Here is a 22,824-nt window from a genome sequence, read left to right on the forward strand (position 1 = left end):
ATTGCTATGCAAATTAATTACTTTTTAAAAAAAAAAATCTGGTCAATATAGTTCAGGGATTCATCTAGTGTAGCAATTCTCATTTTCATGTATTAGACCCACAAAGTTCACTCTTTTTCCTGTTTTAAAAATCAGTGCACAGCACCAAGTGGGACAGTACCTCATGACGACACTGAGGGACTTGAGGGTAAACACAGAGTTGATCTCCTTTCTCGTCATGTAATACGGGATTCCCTCACTGCCCAACGCATTATGTAATACAGATGAGTTTACCCCCTTCTTATGTGCCATTATGCCATTGTATTTCAGGATGTTTTTTGTCACATATGGTTGACTAAAGCATTCACCCTGGTCAAACATACAGGACTAATCTCCCAGCAATTCTACATATCTATCTTTCTATGTCCTCATCATTTTTGAGATAGCAACAAATACAAAGTGATGTTTTCCTATGGCTGCCAACTGCAGTTTGGCAAACAAACTACATACTGTATAACCAGAAAGTGAGTCTGTTATGGAAGCCAGCAACCACACCAGTGATTTTTGGCTGCAACGTTGGGAAACGTTAGAAGAACTTACTTGGAATTAAACATTTCCCCAAGTCACATAACTTAAAATACATATTTCTGAACATGGAAGTCCTGACCGGTGGAAAGGTTCAGCTATGAGATATTTCAAAATAAGCGATCTACTCAACAGCTGCTAAAGACAGCAATCAAGAAGACAGCATACCAAGGGTGGTGCATGGCTAAGTAGTATCATTCTTTAAAAAAAAAAAAAAAGGGCGATTCCAACATTTATTTAGTTACTGTGGAGCAATTAGGTATGAAATTAAGTGGCTTGGGACCCTGTCATACAAATTCTGAGAAGGAACCCAAGTTATATTGGGATTGTACACCTAACCTCTCCCTTCCAAATATAAGCAAAAGGAGAGGGGGAAAAGGGGAGGGGGGAGAAAGAAAAAAGGGGGGGGGTGCTGCAAAGTTAAAAAAAAAACCTGAAAAGCATTCTTATTGATGACTTGGTACATTCAGTAATGAGAGATATTCATGAGAGATAATCCAGAGAAAACAGAGTTCTTGGATCACTAAGAGAAAAATAATTATACGTGGAAAATTTGCTTCTGATAGCAGCATGGACACTGATGAAGATCAGATCATCCTCATCATTCCTTGTGACATGTACTGCAGTGTTACCACTGCTTATTTAATGTTTCAGAAGTCACTTGTTAAGGAAAACAAAAGTTAAGTTATCTTTAATTATTTAGAGAATGCCATATAAGCATATGACAGAAGACAGTTAAAACTCTACCTGATTCACGTTACAAACCCTTTGCTGATTCTGCCAAACCAGAAAGTCTTCAGATTACTATCAGCAAGAACATTCTTCCCAAAGTTTTTGAACTACCAATGTTATAAATAAAGATAAAGAACTTGTGTTCCTTTACCTTTTTTTTTTAATCCCCATTTTAACCAAATTTCAAACAACTTTCATAAAGAGATCTCAGAAACAGCTTTTACATCATCTTTGAAAGTCATCAGCAAGATAGAGAAGAGATCCGTGGTAAATTCTGTATTGAAAAGAAAAAGCAACAGCATAAATTTATCCCTTATACACCAGAGAACTCATAAGGGATAGAGTTAAGTGCCTTATCTGCTAGAATAATTTCAGCGTTTATACCTTAGATATGAGAACCTGAGTAAGACAATTAAGGAAGTCAGGCTTCACAAACTCCGCTGCACATAAGATTAATTATCCTTTTACAGCCTTAGTTTTGTTTTTATGTTGATGATCTTTCATAACTCCCAAAGCATGAATTATTTGAATCTGAACTTACTTATATTTGAATAACCGTAATCCGAGCTTGGAGAAATCAAGGCAAGTTTTGCAATATTATCTAAGCATCGTAACAACAACCTAGAATGTTACAAAACAAAATAAGAACTTAGCATGTGTGTAGATTGGATTAACATAATGCAATTTGATTTTCACAAACATGTTTTGTTGGAAGCTTTCTGCCTACTCATATTCCGTTCAGGCTTAAATACCTTAAAAGGAGAAACTTATTTTCAGAAAAGGCTAAGATCCTCTCACATATGTGGAATGGAAAATACACGACTCAGTAGAAAACAAAACCCCCTCATCTAGTGACCCAGATCTACCTATTAACAGGTAGGAGCTCATGTTGCTATCATAAACACCCAAATTATTTACTTGATGCATTTATTTGTAATATAAATGATACTGTGCCAGTTAAGTACTCAGCATTCCAGTATCTCATAATCTTGTTGTACTTAAATGGAGTAAGTATCCATTACCACTTGGAACACTCATTTAGCCTGCTCAACTGACTGCTTAATGATGTCTGGAAAGTAAAAGCCTTATCCGCAAAAAGCAAATGTAGAAAAGAAGCATGCGTACACTCTTTTTTTCAAAGTATTTGTTAAGTCTTAATGTGAAAAGGAATTAGATTAAGGAGAGCGTTCAGAAAAATAGAAATTACATAAAAGATGAAATACATATATTTAGTAATGAAAGCAATGCTCTTTTCCATTTGTTAGATATTGTATTGTTAGAATTTTGTTTTGTTTTTATAAATACCATTAGGCTTTCAAAATCTCTCCTAGAAGCTATGCGTTCTCCCTCTCCCCCACCAAACAAGTTCTTTAGGAATTCCACACAGCAACGGGTCTAGTGCAGCTCCCTTTAACAGCTTTTTTGGAGTGTTTATAATGAGTCAGACTGGTCTATGTTTCCGCTCCAAAAATACAGAGTGGGACAACATTAGCTGCATTCACTCAGGTTTTAATTAACATACTAGTCATCACTAAGTGTTTAAAGGACACTGTCATTAAATGCTGGCTACCTCCCTTTCACTGACTACTCATTTCTAGCTACATGCAAGACTCACAGAGCAAACCTGTTACTGTTAATCATTGCTATGCCATTGCTGCCAACACAAGTTAAAACAATATCCTTCACTTTATAGATGCACAAATTGGATCAGATAGAAATCTGAAGTTGCCATTGAAATCACAGAGACTGTTTCTTACCATGTATCTGCAGCAAACACGTAAGTCTCTGAGTCAAAGGCCCTCAGCCACAAGTATTTGCTATCTAAAACATTTCAAATTGAAGCATAGACCCTACACAGCAAAAACTGTGTTGACTGATTGCAGAAACCTAGGTTTCTTTCAAGAAGCATTCCATGAACTTATACTTGCCTGTCAACCGGAAAAAACTTAAGTAGAATATTTTTATAAAACAGTAATTTCAATGTTTTGAATTAGGTTTATGCTTAATTACACGGTTTTTTTGCTGCTTAAAACCCCACATTTTTATTAAATGTATATTTTATTTAGATTTACTTTTTTTATTAAAAAAAATCTTCACTGATTCTGCAGCAAACAGAGCACTTAACCTTTTCTCATTAGACATCATTACCCAAAGGTCTGGTATATAGCAACTCTTACACTTGTAGAAAGATCACTTGCACTACTGAAAGCTTCCTTTGAGTTTCTTTACATGCACAAGGAGAAACTGAGTAATTGGTGAATTATTCTGATGGGGAAAAAAAATATTTGTCATTCTAACAACCGAAATCGATTTGCTTGTACCTGCTTTCCTCAGTGTACAACACTGGGCGTCTCCCAGAGCTGAAAAATTAATGTTTAATTTTGAGTAGTGTCATGATGAAGCATTCCCCCAAAAAGGAAGTATGACAAAAAGCTGTTTCCTGTTTTCTGCAAACTGTGTGATCACATTATTCACAATGTAACTAACACCAGCTTCCATTTGTCTACTGAGAAAGCGCTTGTTTTCACATACTGATACACTCAATCATAAGTAAAAATACAAACAAAAAAACTACCAAAACAAACCCAGGAAACCTGTTATGTAAAATCTATATGCTTTCTCTTTCTATAAATATTTGTTCTTTGTTGTTCAAATAGGTCTAGCCTGTGCTTACGACACTTGTCATTCAAGTTTTCTTTTTTCCCCAAGATACCTCGTTTGTCTCCCCTTCCAGTGATGTTATTAGTGTGACACTAGTCAAATGCATTTGGTGTGCCAGTTATCTGAAGTCTCCACATTGCTGTTGCCATTTCCTGAGAGAATTGGCTTCATTAAAGACAGAATACAGTGAATTTCTTGATTAATTTTAAGTGGGGAACGCTAGGAGCAGCCAAAAACTGGAGCAGCTCTGAGCTAATAAAACTGAACTGCAGCCAGGGGTTGGCTAGGTATATAACCTTTTTGTAAGGCAAAGGGGTGGGTGGGAAGCCCACATATTCTCAGGATCCCTAACTCTTCAAAGATTACGTTTTCCCATTCTCCTGTTATTAATTCCCTCATCTTTCATGACTGTTCAGAAAGCTATGCAGCTGCTGTGAACTGGGCACATGGTAGAACAAACAGATCTAAAGGACGGAACAGTGCTGCCCCATGATGAGTCAGCACACACCTACTTCTGAAGTGAAATAAGCTTTTACTTCACACTGGAGAAATTTAAATAGCCCTTGAAAGAAACAGGTCAGTACATCTCAGACAAGCCTAAGCTCTGAGATAAAACCACCCCTGAAACAGGATATCAATACGACAGTAAAGTATTTCTTATTATCACTTATGACTCAGGCTAAGTTAGCTTATTCATGGCTACTGGCCACGTACTATGCAGAAAAAAAAAATAATAGGACAGTCGATGTTGCAATAGTATCTTAACATCAAGAACCACAAACTTTTGTTTCTTAGAAGCGTCTACTCTAGTAAACTGCTTATAGTTCCAAGATAATCTGAGGATATAGCAACAACACTCCATTTACCAATTAACTAAGAGACTCTTAAATGAACTATCCATTTATCAATATAATTAATAATTCTAACATTTATTAGTGTTTCAGGTTACTCTAATTTGTACAAATATTGTATTTTAGTGCTATGTGTTGCTGAACAGGTTTAGTCAAGTTTTAGGTACAGACAAGTGGAAATAATACCCTATGCATCTGAATACTACTTGTAGTCATCAATAAAAGATTAATTAATAAAAGAATTAATGAAAGCCATGATTTTATTGTTCTGAGTAGCTTCGTGTACAATAAAAAAAAGTCACTAGTTAACAGATTTCTGTGTAAAGGACAGCAATCATACCAACCAAAAATTTCGACATATTATAAGTTCATTTAAAAAGCAGAAATGCAAACATCAAGCCACAAATTCTCCCCTCCAATCCACCGGACTTCAAAATTTAGGTTGGGGGGGAGGAAACGGAATTACTCTTTTTAATTAATTTCTTCCAATTCTCCTTGTTAAGTAAACCACGCCGCCTTTAAACTCCAAAAATCCCACTTTTCTAATTTTCTACTGTATATTATGTTAAAAATGCATGGATGTTAAACTTCTAAGATTAACAGATCCCAGATCAAAAGGCAATCCACTTTCTGAAAGTGACTTGGTGTTTTGTTTTTTTTTTTTAAAAAATATCTCTAAGGCTCTTTTTATGTATGCTATTTTGCCCTCACCCAGCAGCTGAAAGAACCTGAGGTTTTTTGGAACATGAGCTCTGCCAGTGAAGGAGGACTGCTCCGTGACCTTACATTTATGAAACTCTTTTCCTTCTTGCTTCAGAAGTACATTAGAATTTTCCCCTTTGAACTGACTGTGCATTCAGAAATTACATCTGTATTCTGTAATTTTAACTTCTGTCCCTTTGGTCTGTCTAGTTTTTCTTCCCTCCACAATGTGAATAGTACAATATGTGTCTAGGTATAAACGATTTCACTGGTAGAAAAAAGTGCAAAAAATAAAGCCAAGCTTGTAAAAAAAATGAGGTAATATGATTAAGCGCTCTACTGCATAGAATATATAGTTCCTCCTACAAAGCAAATGTTCTGGCAGGGAAACTTTAAGCCAATAATTACCCATTAAAATTTTGATTTTTTCTGAGCATCTGGAAGTCACTGCATATTGGTAGAAAGTATCAACAAGGTGGAACAAATACTCGCGAGCTCTTAAGTTGCATTTTTAAACTAAAGGTTGTCATTCTTTAGAACTCTCAAATTCATTAACAAAATCTACAGACGTAAGCAGACACATAGACAAACGGTATTGCAAATTCAATACCTAAATATTGGCATTTATAAATATTTTATTAAAAATGTAATTACTTATAAATATTAAATATTAAAATTAATTCTAATACAGCTTGGACATCTGATTAAGAGCTACATTAGACAGTATATTGCAATATGTAATTTGGATTCATCTAACAGATAAAAACACCAGCTATGCTACTCACAAGACATAATGAACTCAGCACCTCCACTGATTTTCTTTCTGCAATCTATGAAGAGTTACTGTCACAGAAGTAAAATTACTGAGGTTATGACTTATTTTGCCAAAGGGTTTACAATATAATGAAGTAGATTCAAAACCTTGACAACTGTGACATACGACAACATATGATACTAACTTCCCAACAACTGCCATTACATTGGAATCATACCTTAACTTCCAAAGAGGACAACATACAAGCACAATATAGTTGTTTATGTAGACATTTCTAAAGGAAAAAAGAAATAAATTCCAAAGATGCTATGTATGCTAGCACCTGGACCACTTTTTTCTTCAAAATGATTCCACAATCAAATAGGATTTATGTTTTTAATAATTCATGTACATGTTTTAAAACCAGACATTTCATTTCAAGCTAATTTTTGTGTATCTTTTTCAAACCATCTTTTTATGCAAAATAGAAAAAGAAACTGCCAATACAGGAATGTGGTTTAGGCAACCATTAATACTCTTAATATATTTCATTTTAAAGAATCAAACTCGTCTATTCCTTTGTCTGAATAGGATACTTGATTTTAAAAAAGAAGCTCTAAAATTCTCCTGTTCATGTCACTAAAACCAGATTAGCATAATCCTGGCTGCCGTGCATCACTTTAACAACTCACTAGCTTCAGTTCTAAATAAGAATATATAAGCCTAGCAACTAATGTTAAGTTACTGTATTCCACTAGTTCCAATAGTTACTCCATTATGTTTCCTACACTTAATTAGTAAATACAACATGCAGAAACCGACAGCAAAAGGCATTGAATTCTGCATTTGAACTACAGATGTGAAGTTAGACAGAAAACATAATGAATTATCAATGAACAAGATTATATACATTCTGCTTTTTTGCTTAAGAGTGGGAGGAGAAGTGTGGACATACCAAACTCTTTCTAGACTGTAGAAAGGCAAAACGCAGGAAGTGCTCTGCTAAGTACTAACCCTCTTTGTGCCAGTGTTTAATCAGTGGTGCTGACAGATCGTCAACAGAAGTCTGAACTGGAAGAGCAGTAGTCAAAGCACAGCAATACAAACAGTATCTGGAATAGCAGGGAATATGTGAACTAGGAATGACATGCTTTGGAGAAGGTGCATCAGTTTCAAAAAAAGCTTTCTCATATTCAGAATGAAGTGCCTGGTACCTGCCATTCCTGCAATAAGAGCATCCATTCCGCTGGAAGGCCAGTTCTAGCATTCTGTTCAGCTGAACTGAACTTGGCAGTTTAGTCTCCCAGATAGTGCTCTGGACTGGAATATTTTTTTTTTTTTAAACATGCCAATCACTTCTGATTTTCTTATTGCTTCCATGAAAAGATTATTAACTTAATATAACCCATCTGCCATGGCAGTCACACTGTAAAAGCCCAAGGCTCAAGTAACTGGTCAGGAACAAGCAAAGATTGTTTCCTCTATCTCAGTCAAGTGTACAGCTGCTTAGTTCCTGAGTACTCCTGATCCGCTAATCTGAGATGATAACAAGCTTCTTATTATGCTAGCTTATTTTAAATACAAAAATATTTTTACAGAAATAAGTGTAAGCATTGGACATAATTGAGCGATCACTTGCTTTTCAAAGCTGGTATTAAATTTAAGGAATTCTAACAAGCTGCTGACAAGCAGCTCCTTTTCTATTTTATACCTTATACTGAAAGATGAAAAGATACTAGGCAGGAGATATACAAATAACTGACAGGAAAAAGTTTTTCCCAAACTACTGTTATAGGGGGAAATTAATTTCACAGTCTCTATAAAGTGGTTAATTAATATTCATATTATATACCCCTTTATTTACAAATGTGAGTTTACAGTGCAGTTTTCCCACTTAAAAAGCTGCAACAATATCCAAAGACTTTCAAGACTGCTATAAAAATTACATAGTTTTAGTTTCGATATCACTGTGTTTATCCAATAACTTGCCCTTAACTGCTGCTCTGTATGGAAATTAGATTCATGAACATTTGAAAGCCTAATTACTAATCAACCATGGATATAACATTGCAAATTTCCGAGCTTACTGCGTATTACACTCCAGAATGATTGCACGATGAAGTTGTTTTTTTGGTTTTTTCCCTAGTCCTTTACAAGCATAAGCTTACTACAGTGAACACTGAAAACATTGCTTACTGGAATGTGAACCTAGAACGTGAAAAATAAGATCCAAGAAGTTGGTATTTGTTCGCATAAGGAACATGACAACTAACCAGTAAAGTTTTCACTGATATGCAGCAGAATTATCTGCCAGAGTTCTGACTCATAAGCAGCTTGCTGGCTGTATTTAGCAGCAGAGGAATGTTTATTTGATTAGCTCTCCTATAACAATAAATAAGATATTATTGAAGTCTGTGGAAAGGTACTGTTGAGGATTTCAAGGAGTGTAACATAATTGATCTAAGGCCTGAGACTCCCAATTAACCAAAGGACCCATCATGAAACTTAAAATAACCACTCAGTTGTTAAAAATTGGGAGTTGTTCGCAATTATGTAATCTCCTTTATCTAAACATTCATATGGTTAAAATATTTTTAACTTAGTCCATACAACCATAAACAAGTGACTATGTAATTACATTAAGTGATTCAGCGACTCATCTCACTTAAATGACTGGTCTCACAAAATCAGAAGAGCAGGGGTACTGTGCTCTGAAGCCTAGTTTTACTGAATTGGTTTTTTGTCATAAAGCAAAGCTGTATATCTTCTTATAAAAAAAATTTTTACGCACTAGAAGAGGTACTCCAAAGGAAGCACTGTAAAAGCTCCTACAACATACTCCACTACCATGTTTGCTTGTTTAGGTGTGCCTCAATACTAAGGTGAGCCACTAGAATGCAGACTAATCAGTTCAGAGTCTAAGACCCATGATGTCATTGCTATTGGTAATATGCTGACTAATGTTTTTTTCAGTAAGACAAAGGTAAAATTGGCTACTGCTGTGCATCAAGATATTTATTCTGCCTTAGCCTGTTCGAGCACACTTACAACCATTGCTTGTTTAACCAGCTTCCAAACAGAAATAAGTATAGCTTTGTATTGTTAGGAAAAAAAAAAAAAAAATCGAAGAAACATTGTGCTTTATACAATCCAGAGAAGCCATGATGTTCTAACATCCATCTATGCAGAACATCAAGAAAACTACTCCTAAAGAATAAGCAACTTCAATACACTTTCAGGATACGCACTCAGCCTTACTCATGTCTGCCTAGATGTCATTCAAGACCTAACAAGAAAACATCACCATTAAATTGCACCCTTGAGAGAGATTAGAAAGCTACCAATATTTTTAAAACTTTTTTCTGAAAAGAGTGTTTCATAGTACTTTCAGAAAATCACACCTTCCTTTGATTGCAATGTGGTTGTAGTCAGACTGTTTCAGGACAGATTCTGAACTTATTAAGTTAACTGTTACTATTTTTCCTATACTTAGAAACTAACTCAGAGTTTTAGCTCAGTATACTACTATCAATATCTCAATAAGGTTTAAGTAGATTCTTACCTATAGATACTGTCTTGGGACAAGCACTTTTTTATTAGAGATAGAGGAAAAGAAATAGCTTTGTTAAAGTGCAGATTTACTTTGGAGAAATAATTTCAAGAATCAATTTAACTGGCTAACCATGCCTAGTAAAATTATAATAATATTAAATTAATAGATCACAAAGGATGAAAAAGTAAATCTCAGCCATACTAAGACTCTAGTGTTTTATGAATTACTTACAAGCTTTCAAGAAAATTGAGTGTTTTACAGCTACATTAGGTTCATTAAACAGGTGTAAAGAAAATAACTAACAAAAACACAAATGCCATTTAGAACTCACCGGATGACTGAAAAACACCAGTTGAATTAAAATACCACATTAAGATCCAAAAAGGTTCAGAAATTAACAAAAACATTTATCACTATATAAACCGATCCGTCTAAAAGGAATTAAATCCAAAAAAGCTCTTCTGTTGTCATGAAACTAGGGGTACTATATCTTGATATTTCCTATATAAGTGAGTCAAAACACATCCCTTTCTATATTTACATAGTACAAGCCGATAGTACTACTAAAATATGCCTCCCATCATTGGTTTGGTCACTTTTTTAGGTACCTTCAGCCATGAACAGAGACTACACAAACAAGATATGTATGCAGCTTAAAAATATAAAGCAGTAATTTAGAAGTTAATGCACATAAAACTAGCTTGGATTTAACAAGTTACTTCATTAAGAATGGTATACTCACGAGGTTGATAAAACACCCAGAGAATCCTTGCTGGCCAAACGCGCAAAAGCCTGGGAGATAAGAATTAGCTTTCACTGGCTGCAGCAATACAGCCTTACTATCATTATGTGACTATCTTTCATTAAGTCCCTAGTCTTTTCAGGCAGGATTTCCTATGTTTCCATGTTAATGTTTTCCCTTTTTAATCCTTAAACCACCAACAAGCCTACCTCTGTCTGTAATTTTGCTTTTTCACCTCACATGGCTCTGTTTTACAGGCCTTCTCACAGCTGTTCCTCAAAATTTAGCAATTTCCTCAGCAGCCTGAGCCAAGATGACGCAGCTGGGCCAGATCAGAGCAGGGAGCTAGATTCCTGAAAGGGACGGCTGAATGGTGAAAGAGATTTACACTGCCCTCTTACCTATCCTCCCGCTCCTATCAGTGCAGGCATTTCTGAGACCACGTGATAGGCAAGATCAAGGAACTGAGTGAAGTTAAAACCAACCATTTTTAAATAAGGTAAATTTTAACTCAGATCACTTTTGCAATCCACTTAACAACAGTCACATGAATGCTTGCTGTACACAAAAGGGAGCACCAGGAGACGGGAAAGGGTAACAGGCAGAAACAAAAAAATTCTTTTTACAGCAGTGCTAACTTTTTAAAGTGAAATCACAGTTCGAATAAAATTTGAAGCAACTTCCAACTAATAACTTTCATTAGTAGAACTATAAGAACTGTACATAGAAAAGGCAAAGTAAAGCAAGAACTTCACAGCAAAGACTTCAGAACTAACTGAACTATTACCTGCACATAAGCAGTCCCCTACCAGTGTATACTTCCAATGCCCTCAGGTTGCTAAAACGATTTCCTTAATAAGGGGATGGGAAGCTCAACACTCCTTGGAGAATTTAAAGAGACAAATTTCCCCAAGGAATAAGCATGATTTAGACCCCAAATTCCAGCAGAGACAGTGGCCGTGGAGCTCTGTGCCAGTCCCACTCGTTCCTCAGGCTGCAGTGAAACCACCCTCAGTGAAGTCTGGAATGACCTTCTAGCCAAAGTGGGAAACCCTGACCTTTCTTGTGCCACTAGATACATTTAGCAGCTGACTGCATAGCTACCTCATTGCCCTCTCTTAGCTTCCTCTTCCTGATTCTCTTTCAGACACTCCTTTGGATAGTCTCACCTTCTCTCTCCAGCTGTCTGTGCAGATTACAGAGCCCTTTCCTCTGGACTTGAACTCTTTCCTCCTGCTGGCTTCTCCCTGGACAATTTCATCCACAGGTTTCCATACCATTTCTAACCTGAAATTGTAAGATTGTCAGAAAAATAAGTTTTTTAAAAACTGTATTGTAATCATTCCTGTAAATTAATCCTATATTCTTCTACACAAGAAACTTACAGTTCTTGTACCGTCCTTATCACTGTAGCATTTTGTCACCTTCTTATAATGCATTAAGCAATGAAACAAGCATCTGTCACGTGCTTGTGCTCATGTTTCCCCAGAGAGGTATATGCAAGGGAGTGTTTTGTTTTGGTAGCTTTGTATTCATATTCCCATCACTGAAGATTCAATAGAGAACACAATGCCAAAGGGTTCTGACCCAGAAATGGGAAATAATATATACTGACCTGGCTGATAAGCTTAACTTGCCCTCCTTGCTCTTTTTGCACAATTTCAATTGATCTTAAAACACATGGCTGTGAATTGTGGCAGCCTGAGTGCTGACAGTATTCTTTCCTAAGTCAGAATGTGGTAGACAGGAAAGGATAAAAATCTTGCCGATTGTCACAGTACAAACTGGCACATCTCATGAATCAGAGCACTTTCAGTGGAGAGTTAAAGGTGAGAGTAATGAGGATTTGGTATTATATTACTGTTAGTCTGGTAATCTCTCACTGCCGTATTTGTCCCCTATTCCTTATGTCAGAGTTAGGGATACTACAGACATGTGAATTAGCTCAGTAGACTAATTTGGCAGAAAACTATTTTTCTTTTTATCTATTAATTTTGTATCATAGAAGTTTGCTGAACAAATTCACTTTGCATGTGGATAAAGAGAGGGAAATATATACCACTTGCCACCCTGAGAGTCACCTCCTCTTACACTAAATGAAGTCTAATGTGTGTTCTCATCAGGCGAAAAAAATCACATTCTCTTGGGCTGAGCGTCAAACTCATCTTCAGCTACTTGTCCGACTAAAAATATACAATTGTGCATGTGCAGGATAAGATTGGAGTTAATTTTGCTTCTCACTGGTGTTACTATTTTACCACACTCCATTTTCACTCATTTATAAAGAGGACTAAGTGGACAGGCAAAGAATTTAGATTACATGTTCCAGAATTTTGCTTTTCACAAGTAAGTTCAACGTAAGCAGTATTTAAGGAATTAACAGACACAAAAAGAAGAGTAATTTAGAACAAACCAAAAATGTAGAACAAGAGAAGATACTTTGTTTTCTGTAAGCCTTATGCAACATCATCTTGCTAGAACTGTGCTATATGACAAGGAAGCATATTAGACTTCAGAGCTAGGTTTTTCCATCAGAAAGGCTAGCCATACAGTTTATTTCAGTGGTAGTTATTAAAGATTCTTATAAGTTAAACACAAAAAAGTGAACCAAAACCAATACAGGAAGTGCACGAAATACATTCCTACTCAGGGTAATTTTCTCCATTTCTTAAAGTTGCAATACCTGCTTTTCAAGGTATTTAACTAAGTAAATCCTTTAAATACCATGAAGAAATTATATAATAAAACAGTATTAGTTTACCTACTAAATAATTGCATCATATAACTAGTTTACCTCCCTTTAAAGAAGCTGTTTAAATAATCCCACTGTTAGCTCATGTAAAAGGACACACTTTTAAAATGTGGCCTACCGTTCTCCTCAAAAATGGTCTTTAGTGGAGTAAACATAGCTATGAAGAAAATGTTGAGGCAGACCTGCTGATGGTAATTCCTCTATATAGTGTATATACCACCAATAAATGGTATGTGCTCCATCCAAGGACAAGAACAGTTTAAAAAAAAAACATCAATCCCTTTCTAGCAAGGGAAACTACTATTAATATGCTGGACAGGCAATTGCCATTCTGATTCTTCCATTGAACAACTCGAACAAAGATTCCTTAACATGATCTTTAGCTTTAATCAGGCCATTTTTGTCCATCTGCTTGGAAGCTCTTTCATTAACATCTACTAATGCCTTAAACTTGTGTGTGTTTCCATCAAAATTAACTGCCTTAACTAATTCCACCCGGAAACCGACTTATTGGAGTATAGGCTATGGTGAGATACATTTAAAGCTATTCCACTGATAATTATTAATTCCCTGTACTGTAGAATTCCTATTTACTAAGCTTTCATATCACTTACAGAAATAATAAACATTGTTTACCCATGATACAGCTTTCCTTGTAGATAAAATAAACAAAGTAGGAAAGTTACCATGTAGAGCAGCCTGACCATTAAATAACCGGTTCCCTTCTGTCCTGCTCTGACCAGCCCTGGGTAATTATGAGGCATGTATGAGGGGTTTGCTAGAGAATGGCTGCAGTAGGGTATTTAGTTTTTGTGAAAAGTTGTGAAAATGTAGAAAAGCCAGATAAATAGAAAGGTCTCTAGTGCTGAATATGGTCAAGTAAATAAAAGGAGTTTATATTGTACTGTTTAGTTATGTTTGAGAACTAAATTGCACTGTGAGATAGGAACATCAAAAGACATTTTCTAAACAATTAGGGGAACATACCACAGCATGATAAGCTATGCAACTCAGCCATCGGTTTGTAGGGAGCTGTGCAGAACAGACAACAGAATCCCTCAGTAGTCTTAGAGGGGAAAAAAATGCCACATTCTGAAGAAACATCTTTTCTGTTGCCTTCTGCAGAACTGCAGGCAATGCTAGAAAATGCTCTCTGAATTACATTGTCAGATACAGATAGTACATAGGTGCTTGGTGTATAAAATACTACAGATGACAGGAAAAGTGTAAAAATTTAGTAGCTTTTACTAAGACCTTGAATATTCTATTTAAATCCACAATAACTATTGGGATTTGACTCTAAATCAAAAAGATGTATTGTATTTTTAAAAATGGGAAGATAGCATATATGAGTAATATAAAGTATGATTGAAAACTGAGACATAGTATTTAGTGGCAATATTACATTTTTTCTCTCTCTGTATAGATCATCTCCAGTTCTTTCAGGCTAGAAAGAAAACTCAGTATTATAATATGAGACATAACTGTCTTTTATTCACATAGAATAGCTGTGTCCCAGCATATAAAATGTTGTGAAAAAATGGAAGTACTAACCCAAGAAGTTCTATATGATACTATTAGGATTATTCTATGAAAAAAAAAAAGGCAGTAGGCATTTTGCTTGCCAGCAATTACCGCTAGATGCAAAGTTTAGATAACTGTTGCACTAATAACCACATCTTGTACCAGGTAAGACTACAGATTTGTATTTTAAAAGCAAAGGGAAAAAAAAGGAATCAATTATTAACTAATTACCATGTATATTGGCTACTTCATAGATCAGCTGTTTGTTTTGCTTTGTTTCGTTTTTCCTGTGGGAAAAGCCCAAAATCAAGAAAAGGGATTTCTTCTTACTTATTTTTTTACATCATCCTCTGAAATAATCCTCTGCAATTTTTTTCATATATGTGCTATTTCTAGAAAACATGAATGGGGCATGAATGCTGTTTTCTTACTGTTCTGTTAAAACCTGAAAGTAAAAAATCATTTGGAGAAGAAAAACCTAGTTGTGATCTAGAATTACAGACTAAGTGGTCAAAACACAGAAAATGGTGAAAACAGAATTCACCTAAATTAGTTGATTGCTTCAAAAAGGAAAAATGCTTGTAACAAAAAAGTAACACATTGGAAAATATAAACCTAAAAAGCGTATTGATGTTTTGATTCCTAAGTATTAGGGGCGCCTGGCCTGGAGTAAATTAAAATCACTAAAGATTTGTTCAGATTAAAACCATTATTCAGTTTATTTCTGGATTTATATAAGTCACTTTAATGAAGAAAGTGCCTTGACACAAGTAGACTCCGTACTTCTAATGTATCATTTAATAATTATATACCTCATCTAGCTCCAGTGCTTTCGGTTTCAAATTAGAGCTAGACAGAGTAAGTAAAGTTGAACTATAGGTATGCTGTGACTACAGAGGTAAGTACCTCACTAACATATGCAACATGAAAACTTCTTTTAAACAATAAGTGGGAAGCTGTCAGCTTCCTCTTCCTATAAATAAGTACAGGCGAAATGTGTAAGTTGACTTAAAATTTAAAAGTATACAGCCTAATCAGTGAACTGTTCTGCAGCCATCTCACAGCTGGTTAAAAACAAAGTGTAGCTGTAGCCACAGAAAATTAACCTTGCTGAAGATGTAATCCTTATCCGTTTATAGAAATGTTCATAATTAGCTGTGCTTTTAATTAACATTTGTGATACTGTTCATGATCGTAATATGAAATGTCACTTTGTTTTGAGGGTTAATATAGGATATTTTAATGTACCTTCAAATCACTAACACAAATTTTGTATAAATATGATAGTAACTTCTTGTGACTTAATTTACAGAAACATTATAGAATGTACAATTATTGCCTCTAGCAGACCGGGAAATTATTGTTTTAGATTAAATAAAGCTTTAGCAAACAAGTATTTCTTGGAATTATCTTATCGGTGAGTGGGTTTTCTCTGGATTTAGGTTTGCAAATAGATCATATTAAGTAGTCAAAGAGAGTATTTTTTAGAAAGTGAGGTTATTTTGTCAATAGGGAATATCTATTCATATGCAGATAATACTCTTCATTGATTTTCATTGCTTAGTAGTTAATACTTCTATTTTCCTACTTGTTAAGACAAGCTATATATACTCTGATTTTCTTATTATTTACCACATTCTCATGCACAGTAAACAATCTTAGACTGACTTCCTTCTGAAGATAAATTTTGGGATTTTTAAAAATTCCTAACTGTAAATAGATTCCAACTAAAACTGCAAGAAGAGGAAGGGGTAGGAGAGTAAAAACTGACTGTGGTGATGATACTGATCGGGAAGAGAGACAAGACAATTTGAAGAAAGTTTACAGCTTGACAGGAGTAGTGGAAGGATTGTGGTATGTTTTCTGTGGTAGAGTGGTTGTGCTAATGATAGAGAATTTTTGGATGAAAAGCTGGGGAATGTACTACTGGGTGACTTAGCAGCATGCTTCCTGTTTGTGGTTAAGTTAAATACTGTATGTTTTCTCTCATGGTAGTATACAGAACAATTCCTTTTTTCTTCCCCGCACCCCTCCCCCCCCCAGTGCAGTTAGGACAAAGATTTCAACTTTGTTAACTTGCTTCTTCAGTACTAGAAACCTGGAGAATAGAACATTTCTCGAAGACTGAAATCTGAATAGCTGGTTTGGTGACCAGTTGACTACGGCTGTTTTAAAACTGCTGTTATTGAGCAGAAGCCTGTGTCTTCTCTGGCAAATGGAAATTCTATCATTGAATTTATAGAAACTCATAAACCCAGAACCCTTTTCTTTTTCAGATATACTTAGAGTATGTGCCTTCTGGAACCTTGCACAATTGTATTCTTTATATGTTTAGAGGGAGTGTGCTAGAGGATTAAGTTCTGATATTACTGGGTCAGCCAGTCATCTTCAAAAGCCTATTTTGTTCAAATTCAGATATAAAATGGTACATGTTCTGGGGAGGCTCAAAATATCTCATGCCTATCAGCCTATGATAATTTTGCTGTAAGATAATTGTGTCACTTGTGTTTTTTTTTCACAGATGAACATTTGCAGTTTTCTGTCACTGTTGGCTGCTGTGGTTATGTGACTGAATGTGACTGAGATTACGAAACCACAAAGAGAAATGTTAGCATCTACATAGCAGTGGCCTTTCGTAGTTACATGTTTTTAATGTTGTAAAATGATTTTTGTAATATGCATAGTTTTAAAATAAGTTTTCTTCAGAGATAAAGCCAAGTTAAGACCAGTTTGTACAACTACTATTTTCCACCCTCGGGCCATACTATGTTGCTCCCGGAGACGGACCAAAATACTGCATTGCAAACTGACTGCCAAAATGATCTGAGGTTTGTCTGGTTGCCTTAAGCAGAGTTGTGGTTTTCTGCTTTTTTTTTATTTTGGTGTGGAGGGGCGTTTCCATTTAAATTTTCCTAATTGGGCTAGTTGCATTATTTCACCTCACTCCTTTTGCTTAGAATTGCCTGCAGAGCTTATATACTCATAGGTTTTCGGTTCCTATATGGAATATTTGTTTCTCGGTCCTGGAAACTGAGAAAAAAAAAAGAATACTAAAATGCTGCAGTATGACTACAAACATTTTCAAAAAGAACATGGTAGGCTTTAACTTCTGCTGAGGAGGCTGTGAAGTAGATCTAATGCTGCTTGATTTATAAAATCTATTCAAAAGCAGGTCTCCAGAAAATCCTGTAGCAATGTTTTGTACAACTCAAACAACAATTTTAAGTCACAGCTGAGCACTCTATGTGGAGACTTTCAAAATATTTGTAAGTCAGAGTTAAAAAAAAGTGACAATAACTGTGGTAACCAACCAGCCATTTGTCCCAGGAGAGCAGGCAAACGGCAGAAAGAAAAGAGGAACCAAGAGTACTTGTGGGGTAGCTCTTTCATCACATGATGTAGCTATAGCCTGATGGTTGCACATCTTTTCTCCATCACTTAGACAAGGATACAGTTATTATTGCATACCTGCACTAAAAATAGTAAATGTTTTGTGTTTTCTTTTCAATGTAATGTGCATAGTCCCTAAACCTGACTTCAGTGCTTTTTTTCCTGTTTTGCATAAGATCATTAATGTGATCTGAGTTTTACTCCATCGAAAACTAAATTAACTGAATACCTGAACGTACATTTGCTCAATTTTCTAGAGTTCTCCCATGTGCACTTGTTTTCAGTCATACCGCAAAGTATTTTTGTAATGTTCTGCCTGCTGCTTTTGAATCTTAGTTGTAAAAGTTTTACTGAAAAAGACTTGGCTAAAGCAGTATGAGTAGTATTGTGGCAAATTCAGAAAATTTGGGTAAAAAAAGCTCTTGAGCACTCAAGAGTTATGCTGAACAAATAGCGCCACAGAGTCTGGATTAAAAACTCTTAAATTTGTGCAGAGACATCAGGCAGTGGAAATTATTTTCTGCGACTGGAATGACTGAGCTTTCTGCACCAGTTTCTGCTTAATACAGAGAAATAAAGATAGCACAGAAAAACAAAACGGCCATTAGGGCTAACTGAAGAGAAGAAAAAAACAGATCTGAGCATTTCTTTTTAACTGAAACTGGCAAATTGTTAAACTGTTGCTGTAGAAAGATGCACTGTAAATTATAAACTGACGTAGTTGGAAATAACATTACATTGCCTGTCACTGCAAACAAGTGATTAAATTAATGATTACTTGATTAATTTCATAATTCCAAAGTTATGTGTGGTTAAGATAGCATAAACTATGCCCAAATACTTACTGTTAAAATCAGCAAAATGAAATAAAAGGAAAACTTGTACTAAAAAGAAGAGGTGCATCCCAAAGGAAAGTTTAGAACTGAGCAGCTTGATGGAGCTGGCCTATTTTATAACCTACTAACTTCCGCTGCAAAGATTGTACTCTGATTTTAAGGCCCCTGCAAGTTTTAGTGCTGTCATTTTATTTGAAAGCTGGTATTGTCAGATTTTTTCAACAGGTTTTCACTGTTGAATTTAAAAAAAAAATATTATTTCATCCAGTACTCAGGTAAGCCTCAGAGAATCAGAAGAAATGCAGACAGCTACTTGAATCTCAGGCATGCTTTAACCATGTATGTATTAGATAGAAATGGGGAAAATTCACTGTACTGGTCTTGCTCGCCTTTTGAAAAAGAACATGCCCACTGTGGAAGCAGTGCTGAGTTGGGACCCTTTTCTAGGGGGCAACCAAGTAATACATTTTTATCTAAATTTGGACCCCAAAGATTTGTGGATTGTCCTTGTCCCACCAAAACAACAGATGATGATTGTTTTCATGACTGTTTTCTCAGTATAACTTAACAAGCATAGAATCAGCTATACGAACACAAAATCTGTATTTTTCTCTTTTTAAAATAACTATTATATTAATATGAAGACATCTGTCAAAATGAGCCCTCAGTAATCAGGCATGTGATCCTATTTCCACGTGTTTCCACTATCCACACTGATACATCCATGCTGAGAGATCTTCAGTTTATATAGTGAGGCTCAGCCAAAGGGATTCTTTAATCCACAGAAACGGTTCAAGCAATTTCTTTCATTGCTGTGAACCATAAGCATGTGTAGATGACTCAGATATTGGGGACTAGTTCTCAAATTTGACACCAAAAAAAAAAAGTGTCTCGTTTGTGGAAACAATAGCTCAATTTTAGTTAAAACACCACGGTTATCCCTTGTGTCTCGTGTGTTTCCAAAGTAAAATACAGGGAAACACCCGTAAGCCAGAGCCACCTCATTAGGAAGCCCTCCGTGTGCAGTGTCAGGGGACTCCGCACACGGGGCCCAGCAGCTGCTGCCTGCAGCAGATCGGACGGAGACCAGGCTTTTCTCGAAAACACCTGCTGCCACGGCCATCGCCGGCCGCCCCGCTTTCTCGCACTACCACAGCCGGCTCCGGCCGCCTCAGCTCTCTGCCCGCCCCTGGACCAGCCAACTCCGTCTGACAGCAGACGGTCAAGCACCAGTCTCGGCCTTTTCTCCTCCCAGCAACCTGTTATGAGGAACGACTCAGCCAGGAGCCCTCAGGATAAATCCACCTACACGCCGGCTCCGTGCTGCCAAAGCCAGGGCGGGTCAGTTCTGTTTCACACTTCACCTTTCCAGTGGGCGATTCTGTTCAAAACCCCCGAGCGCCGCCATTTCCTGGACAGGCACCGCCAACCCACCTCAGCTCCCGCCCTTCGGGCGGCGTGCCGCTCCCTCCGCTTGCCGAAGCAGCGCATGCGCGCCGCGCTGGCACATGCGCGGTAACGCCGGTCGGGCGGCGCGCATGCGTGGAGGCGTCCGGCGTCTCTGAGGCGGTGGATTGGGAGGAGGCGGCGGGGCAGCAGGACCAGGAACCGCTCCAGCTGCGGCTGGGAGGGGACGGGGAGACGCCCGGTGGTGCGTGTCGGTCCTATGGGGCCTTGAGGGTACGGCCCCGGTGAGAGAGGGGGTTTCTGCTGGGGCGCAGAGCCGGTGGGAGGATGGAGGGTCAGGCGGCTCCGGGCGCTGGCGGCGGCGGCGAGGAGCCCCTGAGCTCTGGCAGGATGAACCCGAAGCGGAGTGGGCGCGCCGCGGAAGAGGAGAGCCGGAACAAGCCCAAGCTGGTGAGCGAGCTGTGGGGCTGGGAGGGGGGCAGGGGACGGCCTGGGGATGAGGAGGAAGGCGGGGGAGGAGGAGGCTCGGATGCTGTCTTACTGCCTCCCGAGTAGAGAAGCTGGGGCGGAGGGGCGTGCGGCCGGGCCTGGGGCGTGCCGGGCTTTCAGGAATTAAAGGATCTTTTCTCAAAATGCCGTGAGCTTCCGTGGGGGTTTTTGGGTGCTCTTTGGGAGAGGGAGGTGACAGCTGGAGGGGGGCGTGCGGCGCGCGGAGGGCCTCGCTGTGGTAACGCGCCGGGGGTGGTCGCTGACAGGAGCCGGGAATTCCCATGTTCTCCGTGAGGGAGTGATACGGGGCGGCTTCTCGGCGGGGTGTTGCTTGGGCCGTCCCTTTGGGGAGAGGTGCGGGAACAATACCGTTCTGTAAGCAGGACCTGTTGGTGTAGCCTCTATTCTGTTCACCTTTTGAGTGAAAGATCACGTTTTGTTGCCTTTTTTTTTTTTTTTCTGTGTTGAAGCATCCAGAATATTGGTGGTTATAATGCAAACTGCTTCCCAAGTGAACTTATGAATTAATGTGAAAATAATTTCAAAATTTGGAAATTGTCCAGTCTTGTTGGAAAGATCTGACAAGCTTCTGAGCACACAAACCCTCTTTAGGGCTATAGAGTTTGTTCATTATGCCTGTGCTTTTTGATTTAAAAGAAGGTATTTCTACTTACAAAGCTGATAACTTGAAACATAGGTACATTTCAAAGCCAACAGCACTGGATTGTATCTCACTTTATAAATGCAGTAGCAGCAAAACTAGGTAATATGACAGTGTTTACTTTTAATTGTTTACTTCTGTTACGCTTATTTGTTTTAACTTTGAATCAACTCATTTTAGCTCAGTTCTGTGATGGGTTTTCAAGAGCAGCAGTGTAGCGGACACTAAGAACTTACCTGACCTTTCTTATTGAACAGAATAGTAGTTGCAAACTTCATTTAATTTGTGCAAGGTTTTTCACAGATAGTGGTAAAACTAAGTCAATATATAAGTGCTCCCACCTTGTGTTCCTTTCATCAAGTATAGTGCAGCAGAGCCTCGGGCTGATCAGCCTGAGAACGGTGGGGTTTTTTTGTCACTGAAAACTAAGTTAGCACACATGTGGCGAAGATGTTAAATTCGTAACATATGAGGCATTAAAAAGTTACTGAAAGTGGCCAAGATTTAAAAGGATGACAGAATGCCAGAATACTGAATAACTTGAAGTGTACTTGTATTAAAAGTGACCATGTATATCTTAGCAAAAGGTAACCAAATACGATGTTTTATTTTGTTTTATTGTGTTATTGGAAACAAACTCATGCTGCCTTGCACAGGATAAATGTAAACAAACTTCTTCACATAAACAAGATGTTTGTTTATGTTTATACTACCTTTACTATTTCCTAGCTAAAGTAGCTGGGAAGGCTGTTTGAAGATGCCTGCAGGGAAGTGATTTAAAAATCACACAGGAAGGTGCTTCTACTGGAAGCTGTGAACATAAATTTGAATTTTGCTCTAGCAGAGGAGAATACTTGGTTTTGAAAGAAATGCATAATTTAAAAAATAAAAGTGAAATGAGCTCAAAATTGGATTGAACAGGACGGCTATTTCCTTTGCATGTTCTTTTCAGTTATTCTAGAATCACTAGAGTAGGCTTTTATTGTTACGTTTAGTGGAAAAAGTACATTATGTGAATATTTGACTTCGTATGCAGTCATATGCTTTTATTTCTTGAGGGGATGATTACATCTTGAGGGGATGTCCAGCAGCAACAGGGTCAGAGTAGTGGTATGTTGCTTGAACAAGATACCTTCTGAAAGATAGTTTTTCCCTGAGATAAAGTGACTAGCCTCTGATGGTATAATTTGAGTGAATGGGATGAAT

General features: G+C 37.3%; 1 protein-coding gene across 11 annotated transcripts in view; it reads left to right on the forward strand.

Moving 5' to 3' along the window:
- Nucleotides 1-20,595: 20,595 nt before the first annotated feature.
- The window catches only part of DIAPH2 (diaphanous related formin 2), a 251,755-nt gene continuing 249,526 nt past the window's right edge, over nt 20,596-22,824 (forward strand). For 9 of the 11 annotated variants that reach the window (XM_075161966.1, XM_075161969.1, XM_075161962.1 and 6 more), the window contains exon 1: nt 20,596-20,918. In XM_075161966.1, coding sequence (XP_075018067.1) covers nt 20,796-20,918 — 123 coding nt within the window. In that variant the 5' untranslated portion in view covers nt 20,596-20,795. The remainder of the gene's footprint in view (nt 20,919-22,824) is intronic. The other 2 variants (XM_075161964.1, XM_075161965.1) reach the window with 2 other exon arrangements.

Source organism: Calonectris borealis, chromosome 13, assembly GCF_964195595.1.
Source record: "Calonectris borealis chromosome 13, bCalBor7.hap1.2, whole genome shotgun sequence".
NCBI lineage: Eukaryota > Metazoa > Chordata > Aves > Procellariiformes > Procellariidae > Calonectris > Calonectris borealis.